At 34.9% G+C, this 15,659-nt stretch overlaps 1 protein-coding gene across 1 annotated transcript in view; it reads right to left on the reverse strand.

The window, feature by feature from the left end:
- WASL (WASP like actin nucleation promoting factor) overlaps positions 1-15,659 on the reverse strand; it is a 66,403-nt gene that overhangs the window by 24,849 nt on the left and 25,895 nt on the right. The window contains exons 2-4 of the mRNA XM_044246497.1: positions 5,874-6,008; positions 3,659-3,745; positions 1,996-2,092 (exon numbers count right to left, since the gene is read on the reverse strand). Of these exons, the coding sequence (XP_044102432.1) occupies positions 1,996-2,092; positions 3,659-3,745; positions 5,874-6,008 (319 nt within the window). The remainder of the gene's footprint in view (positions 1-1,995; positions 2,093-3,658; positions 3,746-5,873; positions 6,009-15,659) is intronic.

The raw sequence follows: 15,659 nt of genomic DNA on the forward strand, positions 1-15,659 counted from the left end.
ATTTACAAATAAGATGCTAACCTGGCTTGAGAGCCATTCACATGAAAAAAAGGGAGGGTTTGGTTGAACAAAGAAGAATGGGAGCTGCTGGTATGAGGTATCTGCTAGAAATATTTGCAGAACAGCGATTTAATCACATCAAGAGGTATTTTAGTACCAACTAGTAAAACTACTTGTGGAATACTGTGTTCAGTATGACTACTGTATTTGAAGCTGGATCATTTCTTCAAATCTGGACCTTCTGAAGAAGACATAAAAATATACAGTGGCTTCAGAGTACAGTATTTGGGATGATGCATCTATAAAGTACATCATGAGAAAAGTAAGAAACTGAAACAGGTTAAGGTAAAGAAGTAAAGGCATGAGAACATGATAGATAGCTTCCAATATTAAATGGCTACTGGGAGGAAAAGAAAATAGACTAATTTTTTATTGCTCCAAAAGTCAGACTCCATGCATCTAAGTTAAAGAGAGGTGAGGCTGGAGTTTGACTTAGCAGAAGCAGAATAGATCCTTACCCAGGAATCTTATCAGCTGCCTCCCTAAGATGACCCTTCTGCTTCTGAAACACCATGCTTAAAAGTTTAGGAACTATTCAGCTGGCTAAATCTAAATATAGTTTTTTCATGATTAAAAAAAAAAAAAGTTTAGGAACTACATAAAACAGAATTCCTATACCAGCTGCAAGATGCCTTTAGGGACCTTCCTATTTCAAAGTCAATTAGTCTATATTTTAAGAAATATTTTTTACTTGTTTGATTTCGAAATGTCACATATATTGACTATAAGGAGCCCCTGGCCTAGCACCTGATTATGTCACAGAACCATAAATTATTCTTTATCTTTAAATCCTTTCCTGCAAGAAATCAAGTAGTAAATGTCCTTGGTCCCAAAAAGAAGTAACAAAAAATAGGTCCCTAATAATTCTATTTATTAATTACAGTTAAGGTATAATAAGAAGGTAACATCTATTGTTGTTGTGAGGCAACAACTTAGTTCATTTTATTTTCACTTCATTTTATTTCATTTCATTTTACCTCACCTCCCTCTTGAAAACCATTAAAATAACAGTAAAGATATACAAAATGAATACATGATTTTACATTCCTGTTTTCTGGATCCAATGTCTTATTTTTTCAAGGCTTAGTCCCTCTTAGTGGTAAAGCACAACCTGGAATACACTGATCTTCAAAACTGGCTAACATGTACCCCCAGATGTATAGAAAAACTTCCCAAGGATTATACAGCCTGGCTAGTTTGAAGGCGATCTATTTGGTGATCACAACTCACACATGTTCTTTCTCTGAAAACTGATCTTCTTAAGATGATGGTTTTAGAGAGGTTCACCTTTCCTAATCACCCTTCTCCCACTTGACAACAGAAAGGCCTAGTATACTGTTGTCAAGTATTTCTATATCAATAAATTTAAAACTCTATACTAGACTAGAGCATTCTCTAATTATTTTATATGTATTATAGTCTCATACATTTAAGTTTTTTATGGATTTATGATAGACAACATTAGGGACAAAACAGAGACAAAACAATGTTTACAAATTTTGTTTGCTTATTCACTTCTAGGCTTGCCTAAAAAGTCATTGTCACAAAGTATTAAATATGCTAAGAATGTAAGTTAAGAACAAAGCCATAAAAATGCAAGTTTAAGAGTCAGTATATATGGCATGTTATCAACAAGACAGATTATCAGAATGAATTCTTCAATAAATCTGAAAAAAAATAGTTCTTAATAAAAATAGTTCTTAAATAAGTTCTAGTGAATTATTTTTTTGGGGGGGTAAGGGGCCAGAGAATAAATATTTTAGGCTTTGTGTACCATACAATCTTTGTTGTAACCACCCAACTGTTGTTGTGGCAACAGACAATGTAAACCAGTGAGTGTAGGTTTGTCTCACTAAAACTTTATTTATAAAAACAGGTGTGGGCCCGTTCTGTCCCATGAGCCAGCTCCTGTTTAAAAAAAAGAAAAAAGTTTACCAGATTTCCTTTGTCGCCGGCCCAACAAGTCTGTAACTGCTTTCCGGAATTTTTTTGCTTCTTCTTCATTGGCAAAATTAAGAGCAACTTGACAAGTCTGAAATATTTTTATTTAAAAAGTAAACAACAGAAAACATGAATCTAGCTTTAATGAAAAAAAATCGATAACCAACAAAGTACATTTCTGAAGAAGGAAAGCTAAGTTTACTAGCAGACAAGAGCTTAGTTTAAGCTTAGTTTTAATTTTATCTGAATAACTGAAGAATACTGAAAGCATGGAGAAGGCAAAGTAAAAGACTACTAATAGATAAGTTGCCTCTCATAACGCACATTCAAATATTAACAATGACAACAAAAATAGCAAACTGAATTTGATCTTTCAATACAACTCTACAAAATAATACGGATTTTAGAAAAGGCAAACACTGGAAAAGTTGGTCAAATGCAGGTCAGCTCTATCTTTACTAGGTTATGTTTTTATTTTACAGCTCAACTGTAGGTATTATTTATATTATAACCTTAATTCAGATAAAGTGTTAAAAATATGAAAAGACTGACATTGATAATGGCATTTTATGTACACTTTTATATATGTACATATATTCATATTTTATTAAGAAAAATGTGAAAAATAACAGCTAGAGAAGAAAAATTTTTTGAAACTATGTATCATCTAATCTAACCTTTTTTCCTCATTATATAAAATTTAGGAAATAAAAATAAGAAAATTAAGAAAATTAAAATCACCTATAACCTAGTCACTCAGACAATCCCTGTCAGCATATGGTATGGAAATCCTTCTAACATCTTCCTCGAGTATACGCAATAAATTTCTTCATATTCTCCCCCTACACACATTTATTGTATTTTAGCACTCTCCTAGGCCACAAACTATTCTTTCACAAAATAATTTGAATGGCAATATAACATCAATATTTAAAACATACCATGAATTAGTAGGCAATTAAGACTTCATTTTTATACATAAGAACACTAAATCCCAGAAAGATAAAGCTCTCTGTCCAAAGACAAAGATGATGAAAAAACAAATTTCTTCTCTACACAGCAAATTATATTTATGGTACTCTTTGGAAACTTTTTTTTTTTTTTTTGGCTCTTTAAAGTCTAAGCCATTTCTTCCTATTCAGCTATACTGTGAAAAAGCTTTTTTTTTTTTTAAAGATTTTATTTATTTATTTGACAGAGAAAGAGAGACAGCGAGAGAGAACACAAAGCAGAGGGAGTGAGAGAGGGAGAAAAGGATTCCCACAGGGAGCTCGATGCGGGGGCTCGATCCCAGGATTCCAGGATCGTGATCTGAAGAGAAGGCAGATGCTTAACTGACTGAGCCACCCAGGTGCCCCTATGAAGAACATTTTAAAGGTAAAATAATTATTTTTACTTTATATAGTGTTTACATGGAAAGCTCATAAATGCTTTCCACAAACAAGTATTAAAACAATTATGGGATCGAGCTCCACATCGGGCTCCCTGCTCAGCAGGAGGCCTGTTCTCCCTCTCCTGCTCTCCCTACCTGTGTTTCCTCTCTCACTGTCTCTCTCTCTGTGTCAAATAAATAAATAAAATCTTAAACAAAACAAAAGCCAGATGAACAAACAAAAAAAATTACATTAAACAGGGCAATAAAAAAAATATGACTTACATCTCCAGCAAAGGTATGAAAATATCCTCTAGGACTATTATATACAAAGTTATTGTATAGCTCTTGTTCCCACAATAGTTTCCCATCCTAGAAAAAGGTTAAAATAAGAGTTACCAAAAAGATAATCTCCAGGAATAAAACAAGATAGATGACTCATATTCAGGGAATTGTTTACATTAACAATAGCTTATACAGGCACAGAAAACACGTATAAAAAATAAATAACATATAATTTAATCAGTAATTTCTTAACAAAAGAGTAAATTTTGGATTTTTCTTTCAAAAAACTACATATCAAATGAGTTTAAATCAGTCTGCTAAGACACTATCTCATTAGCCTTGTATTCCCAAATATAGTTACTCAGTCAAATACTAACCTAGAACAATTACTAGATCATCAATGTTAGACAGAAGGACTAGAATACTGTTGTACATGCACTGATTATCAATGCATAGTTCCATCAGTAATAGACTGTGTGCCATCAAATATTACAGGAACATTTCATGCTCTTTTCCTCAATTTTGTAGATGCTGAGAGGGTCAAATACAGCCTCTCTGTACTATTCATTAACAATTTTTGAATTCCTAACTTTTACATAGTGGCCCTCTAATTAAATACTGGTAAGAGTAGTTAGTGTCAATCATGTGCAAAAAGAGACTGATAATTAAAGTGTACCAAGGTTCAAGTATGGTTTAGAGAACCATAGATGACTAGATTTTCTAATCTATGGCTACTGTAGAAGAAATATAATTAACCTACTACCAAAGGTGGCTAAGTGAAAGTATTCAGCAATGGTTATCTAAAATTAGAAGTAAATGGTTAGAGAAATTTAAGTATTGTCCTATTTCAAAAGCAAGGTTCTACCTAGACCATGACTTTAAAATATTTAGAAAACACTATATACATATACAATGCAATTCCTTTATTCTCAGCGAAGCTTTATTGCACTTGATTTCTGAATAGTGCTTCTCACTGGTGATGAGAAATATGTTAAAAAAAAAAAAAAAAAAAAACCTAAAAACTAAACAGTTTCTTTCAAACTCTGCATGTGTTCCCTATCCCCCAGAATCACTGCCACAATAAGCCACTGCTCACGGGAGTATGCCACATCTTGTGGTATGGAGAAGTAGATGTTCAAAAGCACAAAGCTACAAAGCACAGTAACTTAAATCTTATTTAATCTCAGGGAAACACTCCGCAATAGACCCAAATGGTTCTCCCATTTTACAAATAAATAAGCTAAGGCCCAGAGAAGTAAAAGTTTAATTACAATCTATCTATCTTAAGTATCATCCAGGAGAGTTCAAAAACATTTTTTTGGTAATTATTCCATTATACTTATTGCCACATACAAATATTACAGAAGCCTACCTATAGAAAAGGTGTTTTTTTTTTTTAATTAATTTATTTGTTAGAGAGAGAAAGAGGCAGGCAGAGGGAGAAGCAGGCTCCCTGCTGAGCAAGGAGCCCAACACAGGATTTGATCCCAGGAAACTGGGATCATGACCTGAGCCAAAGGCAGACGCTTTACTGACTGAGCCACCCGGGGGTCCCCTATAGAAAAGGTTTCAAAAGATAAATGGAGATTCATCTCTGCACAAAGGTAATTACTTCTACAGTAACTGTAAGAGGGTGAATACCTGAGAATGGGCATCCAATCTAGAACAATGTGGATTTGTGTTTGAATGTGTGAGGGACAAAGCTGTGAAAATCTGAACATTGTTACTGTTGTCTCAACATAGGTATAAGTTGCAAATACATTATTATAGGTAGTGTATCATGCTTTAAACCTAGACTGAAGTAATTAACAGTATATACTAAACTAAAATATACTTTTACAGTTCCCTGAAAGGATTATATATGCTTGGAATAAAGGAGTACCAGTAGAAAAAGAGAATACAGAGAAAGCCCAAGATGTAAAGGTATTAAAAGCAAAAACAAAAACAGAAAAATCCTTTAATGTGTAGTGGCTGTAGAAAGATAAAACAGGGAAATATTCATGTTCTGGCTTACAGCCTATTCCTGTTTGGTTGCAATGCCCATGCTTCATTTTCTAAAAGCAAGCCTCACTCTTCAAATATTAAGTATAATTTAAAAAATACACACAAGATGAACAAAAATTATGTACTTAACAATATATTTAAATATATAAACAATTATAACTGAGGTTAAAAAACCTATTTACCTACAGTTTAAAGTAGAAATAAAACTCACCTTAATATCAAATATTCTTAAAAAATAAGATCTCTGTGGATTGTCCTTAACAAGACAAGCGACACCGCTGCACTTCTTTGACCACATACAGTTACGATCTGCTGCATATAGCTGTACCACTGCTGAAGACATAGTCTGGAAAATATAAAATGTATAGCCATTAGGTTCAAAATAACATTCAGATGACCACAGCACCTCTGACATCTTCACTGAAATTTTTTAAGAGACATCCAACCAGAATCACCCAGCTAGGCCACTCCTGATTCCCTGTCCCACAGAAACAAGAAGATGATAAACATTTGTTGTTACTTTAAGCCGTTACTTTTTGAAGTAATTTCTTAAACAGTAGTAAACAACATAATAACTGCATTAAATGTAACTATAGAAAGCAAACATTTACTGATGCTTAGAATGTGACAAAAATTATATTAGGTGCTTTTAAATACAACTCCATTTAAATGTATTACTATTATAATCTCATTTAATGCTTGCAAAACCCAACGTTAAAGGGATAAATAATCTGCCTCAAATCACACAGCAAAGTGGCAGAGTTCCAATGAAGGCAATTTATGACTTCAGATCCTGTAGTCCCCCTTTACTGATGGGGCGTACATTCCAAGACTCCCCAGTGGATGCCTGAAACTGCAGACACTACAAATCCCATATATACTATGTTTTTCCTACATATCTATGATGAAGTTTAATTTATAAATTAGGCAAAGAGATTAAAAATAACAAAAAGTAAAACAATTGTTATAACTATTGTAATAAAAGTCATGTGAATGTGGGATCTCTCTCAAAATATCTTATTGTACTATACTCATCCTTCCTGTGATGATGTTAGATGATAAAACACACCTATGTGAGCGGATGAAGTGAGGTGAATGGAGTAGGCATTATAACGTAAGGTTAGGCTACTACTAACCTTCCGACAATATGTCAGAAGGAGGATCATCTGCTTCCAAACAGCAGTTGACTGACCATGCGTAACTGAAACTGTGGAGAGCAAAACCATGCATGAGGGAGGACTACTATACCACTTTCCAATACTGTGAACACTTAAGTATATGAAGTAGTAGTGTTAGTAAAGGCTGACATCCATATAGCAGTTAATTACTTTAGTATGGTACTAAATCACAATTGAAAGCAAAATTTGAAGGTACTAATTATAGTGCTAGACATTCTGAACATATCATTATCCTAGAAGGCAGATTCTAAAATCATCTTTTTTAAAAATTTTTTTGAAGATTTTATTTATTTGACAAAGAGAGAGAAAGAACACAAGCAAGGGAGTGGCAGGCATAGGGAGAGGGAGAAACAGGCTCCCCATTCAGCAGGGAGCCCAATGCAAGCTCAATCCCAGGACGCTAGGATCAAGACCTGAGCCAAAAGCAGGTGCTTAACGAACTGAGCCACGCAGGCACCCGTCTAATATCTTTTGTAAAGAGAGCAAAACTGAGGGAAAAAAGATATTAAGTGACTTGCACATGGCCATGCTTGAGAGCTGTACTGAAGATATAAAGAATTATCAGTTATTATTGTACTAATTTTCCCAAGGATATACCTAACTAGTACCCTTTTGGATGAATAAGCGAAAAGCTAATTGCTACAAGCAAGGAACATGGCACATTAAGTTTTACCATGTTGCCACCTCCCTCATGACAGCATCATGAAAAATGGAAACTCTAGTTTACTTCTAAAGGTTGTTTTTTTTTTTTTATGTTATAATCTTGGATGTAACTATTCGATTTTAGTTTCCATTAAGAGTGATACAAAGCAGTTACAAATCCTCTGAAAATAATAATCATGTTTTCTGGCCTAAATCTAGTGCTTTCACTCCAAAACCACAAATCAAGGAAATAATTTCAAATACAACAAAAATTTATTATTTATAATATGAATATGAAACAACATATCTATATAAATACATGAGAAAAGGAATTTAAATAACGAGATGATGGATAATTTAAATAAGAACAGTACAATGAATAGTGGGCAGTTCAATGAATAGTGGGCATTGTTAAAAAAATAGACTATATTAAGATTTAGAGATAAAGCTGTTTTGGGTTCCTTAACTATGGCTGGGGAATGCCCTCCTTTGATAAGAGGATTCCAAAGAGCTAATAAATAAATAAATAAAGATATATAGAGAGATATATATATAGATATATATGTATCTTTTATAATAATAAAATAAAAAATGTAAGATCAGTGTACTTTTGGGGACCAAAATTCTACTGTATAAAAACTTTCCTAAGTAACACTATTCCAAGTTTTTAACTTTTTGTAGACCAAACTCATCTTTGAATTTCAGAGTCATGAATAGGACACAAAGCAGCAGGAAAATTTCCACAAGAGCCATTTAAAAAATTATGAAGATTGCTTAGAAACATAAAAAATGTATATAGTAGGATACTGGGCTTAAAAAAGGATATTAAAGACTGCTGAGTAAGCCTCTGGCCTGCTCAAAACATATTTTGTTCTTCTGCAGTTGTAATACATATCATCATCTGCTTGGGCTCCCTGACCCCAAACTCTAACACTAGAACCTTAAAAAAGAAAAAAGAAAAAAAAAAAAGGATTTTGCATTTATTATCCAAAGGTATTAAAAAGGAGGCTGAAGGATTCAAAACTGGAGGAGTTAATTCATTTTCTAAGTCAAATTCATATAAATTACAGCTCTTTTAGTATGAATGATGCTGTCAAAATGTATTCATTTCTAAAAAGAAAAACAACTAGGAAACTAGATACCAAGCCAAAAAAAAAAAAAAAAATCAACATCAAAAAGTCCTTTTAGGGGCACCTGGGTGGCTCAGTTGGTTGGGCATCCAAATCTTGATTTCGGCTCAGGTCATGATCTACGGGATCATCAGACAGAATCTGTGTCTGTTTCCTACTCTGCAGGGAGTCTGCCGGTCCCCCTCTCCCCCTGCTCCTCCCCTACCTTACTCATACATGTAAGCCCATGTATGCTCTCTCTCAAATAAATAAATCTTTTTTTTTTAATCCTTTACTTTTTTCTTTAACTGAAAAACAAGAAGTGACAGCTTGCGAAAGAAACAACATATTACCAAATAGAGTCTGAAATTCCATTACGGAAATTCCCTTACAAATGACCAAATATTAACATGTAAAATACTGAACATATATGTGAACTTAAGAAAAAAAGTAACAACAAACTAAAAATCCACATCTAAATATTTATATAAATTTAAAACAAATTCTTTTAACATATGCTTAAGAAATAAAGACCTGCGAAATAGTTCAATAACATTCCACATAAATGTGGTTGGCACTATAAACCTTATTCTAAAACAACTTATAAAATTTTAATACTGAAGAAACCACCTAACCATAAGCTATTTTCAGTTACTGGATTTTCAAAATTTTGCTACAATCATATATCAGTCTAAGTATGTATCTTTCACTCCCTTTTATCTTAAACTAGCCAAGTCTGAAAAATATACAAAGCCCTTTCTGATTAATTTAGGAAAATTATAGTGAATGCAAGAATAGCTTATACACAAAAAAGTTAATATATAAATGCTAGAAATATAAAAAGTGACTATCCCTTGAGCTCTAGGTTGACAGCGGCTTAATTAAGTTTTTAAAAACATTCCTTCCATTCCTTTAAAGTAATTACAGCTAATCAACTCCATTACTTCTTGTCTTTCATAACTGAGAAGGTACTATTAAAAAACAACTGAGGGACAAGTGCCAAGGAAGGGAAATCTAATCCTAATAATGTTAGGGTTAAAATTTGTTAATTAAAGGGAAAAAAAAGGGAAAAACAAAAACTTTGTAGAAAAAAGAACCTATCCTATCGTACGCATCCCTGATATTTCAGTACAAAGTTACTGCCCTATCATATTCATCCTCAGAACTTTGTCAAGGGCGGAAATAAGATAAAGGATGAATTGTGGGATGTAAATCCCTCCCACTGTCCTCCAACAGGGTATTAGTATTACCTCTCAGGCTTACTCTGCACTGTCAGGAATGACTTCCCTGATTCCCTAATGTTAAATGACTCTGCTTTCTTTCTAGAGTAACTTTTTTTTTAGAGTAACTTTTTGAATACCTTGTGTAAATCTTATTACCTCACAGACCTTATTCTAAAATAGAATAATTTTCTATATTGATTTATTACCCATTAAGTAGACTGTAATTCTCTTAAGCACCTAGTCTCTATATCACAGTATAGAAAGTATAGTTTCTTTTTTTTTTTTTTTTAAGATTGTATTTATTTATTTGAGAGAGAGACAGTGAGAGAGAACATGAGCAAGGAGAAGGTCAGAGGGAGAAGCAGACTTCCCATGGAGCTGGGAGTCTGATGCGGGACTCGATCCCGGGACTCCAGGATCATGACCTTAGCTGAAGGCAGTCGTCCAACCAACTGAGCCACCCAGGCGCCCGAAAGTATAGTTTCTAGACTATATTTTTGACCTATACTTTGCTCCAAGAAAACATTTACTAAATTAAAAATTACATATTCTGATTCTGATAATACTACTATGATAATGTCCTTGATTTTGGATCCACATTGTGGGGACGTCTGGGTGGCCCAGTTGAGTTGGTTGAGCATTCGACTCTTGGTTTCGGCTCAGGTCCTGATCTCCGGTTTGTGAGATGCAGTCTGGCAGGCAGAGCCTGGCATCAGGCTCTGTGCTCGGTGGGGAGTTTGTTAAAGTTTCTCTCTCCCTCTCCCACTGCCCCTCCCGTCTGCTTGCTCATATACACTCTTTCTCCCTCTCACATAAATTAAGTTTTTAAAGGATATGCATCTTGAAGTATTACTATAAAGGGTCATATTGGCAACTTACTCTCAAGTGATTCTGAAAATTATGTGTATATATACAGAAAGAAGAAACCCTGGTAAAATGTTATAAATGCTTGACAAATCTGGATGAAAAATACGCAGGAATTCTTTGTACTTATTTGCAACTTTTCTGTAAGTATGAAATTATTTTGAAATTAAAAAAATTTTAAAGCCCAAATGACTCAGAAAAGTGTAAGAGTCAGCCTCCTTCCACGGCCATGTAACAGTCTTGGGAAGGTGATTCTCTTCTCAGAGCCACTGCTATCTGTCCATATACAAAGCACCACCTACACTGATCCAAAACTAAGACGACTACCACTTCTTCAAATTTCTTCTATACTGACACCAACTTTGTTAAAAGAAACTTCAAACCGAGTAAGACTTAAATCACAAATATCCGCCACTTCTACAGTTTAAAAAATTTTTTTAAAGATTTTATTCATTTATTGGACAGAGAGAGACACAGTGAGAGAGGGAACACAAGCAGGGGAGTGGGAGAGAGAGAAGCAGGCATTCCGCTGAGCAGGGAGCTTGATGTGGGGCTTGAGTCACCCAGGCGCCCCTATAGTTTAAATTCTTTTCAAATTATCAGAACAATCATGTTATATAACAGGTCAGAGCAAGAATTTTAGATATGGGAAATAGATGTTTCTTTTATTACAGAATCAGTAACAGGGAAAAGACTGGAAAATACTAGCTCTTATAGATTCTTGACAAGCAACTGCCTGTAAGTACTAATGGGACTTAATAATGAATAATTGTCTACAACTATTTTTATTTTAGTAATCCAATAAATACACAATGCTGTTAAAGGAAAAAAATTTTAAAGATATATATTTAATTAATATCCAAAATAAACAGTGTGTGGGGAAAAAAAAATCACATGATTGAATAACTAAGTCTTTTTGGTGGTCACAATAGCCTAGATTAATAGTCAAAATATTCCTCCAGCTTTTGTGTGTGTGTGTGTGTGTGTACCCAAGTTCCTAAAAACTAATCCAGGAAAATCCATCCCAAGTTTTCTTATTATATAAAAGCTATTTTAAATATGTTCCTAAATACTCTGATGATATGAATATAATATGAAATGTCCTATTAGTATCATGAATATGAAATTTTAATATGTAGCTTTTATATAAAAGGAATTACAAAAGTAAAGAAAAATAATTTCGTTATACTTCAATTAAAAATTAAAAAAATATTTGGGGCACCTGGGTGGCTCAGTGGGTTGGGCCACTGCCTTCGGCTCGGGTCGTGATCTCAGGGTCCTGGGATCGAGGCCCGCATCGGGCTCTCTGCTCAGCAGGGGGCCTGCTTCCCTTCCTTTCTCTCTGCCTACTTGTGATCTCTCTGTCAAATAAATAAATAAAATCTTAAAAAAAAAATTAAAAAAATATTTAAACAAGGAATCTGGATGAATTCTTATAATTACTTTAACCATGCAATGATCTCAAGGACCCATTTTCTAAATAATTAAAGTATAATAATAATTAGTTAATAATTAATTAATTAATTAAATATAATAAATAATTAGTTACATGGCCATCTAAAAAACCCAATACAGAAACCAGCAATTTAAAAAACAGAAGCAAGAGTCCTGATTGGTGAATACCAGAGAAAATTATCCAGGAAAAGAAAACACAAATAATTTACTCTGGAGAGATTTTATCACCTAGTAATTTCCACAATGTGAACCAGAAAAAGAAAGAAAAAATAGAGAAAGGTAAAGATTAAAAAAGAATACATCAAAGATAGACAACTCCACAAGAAACAGTGATTTTTTAAAAAGCAAAGTTGGGGATGCCTGGGTGGCTCAGTGGGTTAAAGCCTCTGCCTTCAGCTCAGGTCATGATCAGGGGCCTGGGACTGAGCCCCACACTGGGCTCTCTGCTCAGCAGGGAGCCTGCTTCTCTTCCTCTCTCTCTGCCTGCCTCTCTGCCTACTCATGATCTCTTTCTGTCAAATAAATAAATAAAATCCTTAAAAAAATAAAAATAAATAAAAAAGGAAAGTTGCAGGACTAGAAGAAGAAAAAGAAAGCAGTAACAGAATTTCAACACTGAAAAAAGTGGAGTCACATGAGAACAGCTGCTGTCTTATGGCTCAAGCAGAAATAGTCTTTTAAGGCCTTAATAGCTGTTTAAGAAAACAACCATGTTAGGCATGCTCATTTACCAAGTTTTTGCTGAATACCTACCGAGTACATGGAACTGTGATAAATGGGGGTGGGTGGGAATGAAAGTGAGGTTGAGTAAAAAAATTTATTACACAGGCATGGTCCTCATGAAATGTGCTCTAATGGGCACACAGACATTAGTAACTGTTACAAATGCTATAGAGGAAAAATTCAGTATGCAGGAAAAATGTAAAACCTACCCAGCATGGAAAGGTTTCCTCAAAGTGACATTTTACCTAAAGGATAGAACTGGTGAGCAAAGGGGTGAAGGGAAGAGGAGAGGAAACAGCATTCTATGCAGACTTGTCAACAAAGATCCTACCATGGGAAAGTGCTAAGGGGGTTTGGGGAGCTGAGAAAGAGTAGCAGGGAATGAAGTTACAGACTTCTTATTAAAGTAATATCAAAAAACAGCTCACCTCTGTGGTTTAGAGAGATAAACAGCCACCTATAGTTTGGAAACCTTATCTGGAGATGTGGTACAGTGGTTTATCGTTTCTACAATGTCTTTAGATGCCTCTTAGTATCCCCGTTCTGGTATACCCTCATCCCCCACTGACCCAGGGTTTGTCTGTATCACTTGCTTTGACCAACAGGACCTCTGCAGATTAAGTAGAAGCTTGAAAAATACATATGCAGGGATGCCTGGGTGGCTCAGTGGGTTAAGCCGCTGCCTTCGGCTCGGGTCGTGATCTCAGGGTCCTGGGATCGAGTCCCGCATCGGGCTCTCTGCTCAGCAGGGAGCCTGCTTCCCTCTCTCTTTCTCTGCCTGCCTCTCTGTCTACTTGTGATTTCTCTCTGTCAAATAAATAAATAGAATCTTTAAAAAAAAAATACATATGCAACGTGGCTTACCCTCTTGAAACTGCTGCCCTAAAATCTTGGGGGAAAATGGAATATGGAGAGCAAGGCCCCTGTCCTATTACTTGACTTTGCTGAGCCCAGTTCCCATTAGACCTGCCAGCTGAATGCCACAGCATGAGTGAGCACAGGTGACAAAGTAACCACCCCACCAAGCCACAGAATCATAAAAAATAAATCGATACTGCTTTAAGTCACAACGTTTTTAGGAGGTTTGAGGCAATACACATACTATTTTTTTAATATAATAATAACCTGTAATAGATGGTGCTAGCTCCTTCCTCGCATTCATTCGTATTGAACATGTGTTTAAAATTACCAGTAAAGTCACCAAAATCTACAAATCATAAAAGTTCTAGAGCTCAATCTCACTATCAAATGCATTTTCTTTTTTGGGAAAATCTTTATTTTATTTTGGATTTTATTTATTTGAGAGAGAGAGAGAAAGAGCGCGCACGTGTCTATGAGAAGGGTAAGGTTAGAGGGAGAAGCAGACCCTCTCTGACGTGGGACTCGATCTGGACTCCAGGATCATGACACAAAGCAATTTATATCCAAAAGCCTTACTAAAAAATATGTACTGAACAAGAAACTAGGCTCACTCACTAAACCACTCATAGCCACACATCAATCTCATATGGTGCCTGTGATTTAAATTCATACATCAAAAAACTGTAAATTATGTGGCGAAGACTTTTAGCATTACCTACAATCAAAATTACAGATGCTACAAACCACAAATGGCAAGGTTTACTGTACTCTTAATTTTCTACTTGAAGGATAACCATATATAGATAAAGGTGAGAGTCAAACTGATCTCATTACAGACTGAGTTATGTTTGCGAATAGGTGAGGACACTGTTAAAAGGGTAGCAAACAGGTGTTGGCTTCCTCTCCTCTGCCTCTCCCTCCCCTCCCCTGCAGGGTAAACGGACCGGCTTAAAGTTTTTCTTCCTTCCTCTTCTGTCTCCTCTTCCCTTTGCCTGCCTCTCTCTTACAAGGTCAGTAAAACCTATGGTAAAACGTGAAGTGTGGGTTTCAATTTTCAGGGAATGAACGTGGAGGTGGGAAAGAAGCTCCCTAGGACTACGACCTCAGCTGATCAAAGGCTAACATTACCAGCTGAGACCCAAGCCCTGGTACCAGTATGTGTATAACTGTATAAAATATATTATAAAATTATAAAATACAGAGAGTAAATTACATATACAGTATATTATGTCTCATAAAATATATATTACATATTAATTAGTGGTATATATATTACATGTGTAAAAACATAAGTATATTATATTTTTATGTTTATTATAAAACATACAGATTTATTTATTATAAAAATATATATTTTATTATGCTACCACTTTCCTGTCCAAATAACAGTTTGGGAAGAGACCGTGGAAAGGTAAGGTACTTTCGGTCATTGACAGGATTTCACTGTTCCCGAACCAAATTATCATTTCACCATAAATTTATCCAGCGTATAATCCAATCCCCTCATTTTACAGAAGAGGTCAATTTATTTGCCAAAGGTCATCTTGGTCAGCTCTGGACAAATTTCACAATCAGATGCTCATTTTATATTTACCATACACTACCCCCTGACTCATCTCAGTTCCTAATTTATTTTTGCTCTATCCCATCTAAATCATTCTCAAAGAACTATATATCCTTAATATAATTTTATTCCTCTACTGATCCCATTTGGTTTACCTTATTTGGGGGAATGGTAGGGGGAGGTTAGTGGTGGTAGAAAACAGAGGATTCCTAGTCCATGAGAAGAAAGGATCTTTATGAAAAGAAAAACTTCAAACAGATGTTAAGTTACATGTCCTGGGGACATAGGTAGATTTATGAAGTCAATGATGAAGTCGCTTAGTTTAGGCTTCAGGGTCCTTTACTTGGAAGAGCCCCTTACAAGGCCTGGCTCATTCTC

This window comes from Neovison vison, chromosome 4, assembly GCF_020171115.1.
Source record: "Neovison vison isolate M4711 chromosome 4, ASM_NN_V1, whole genome shotgun sequence".
Taxonomy (NCBI): Eukaryota; Metazoa; Chordata; class Mammalia; order Carnivora; family Mustelidae; genus Neogale; species Neogale vison.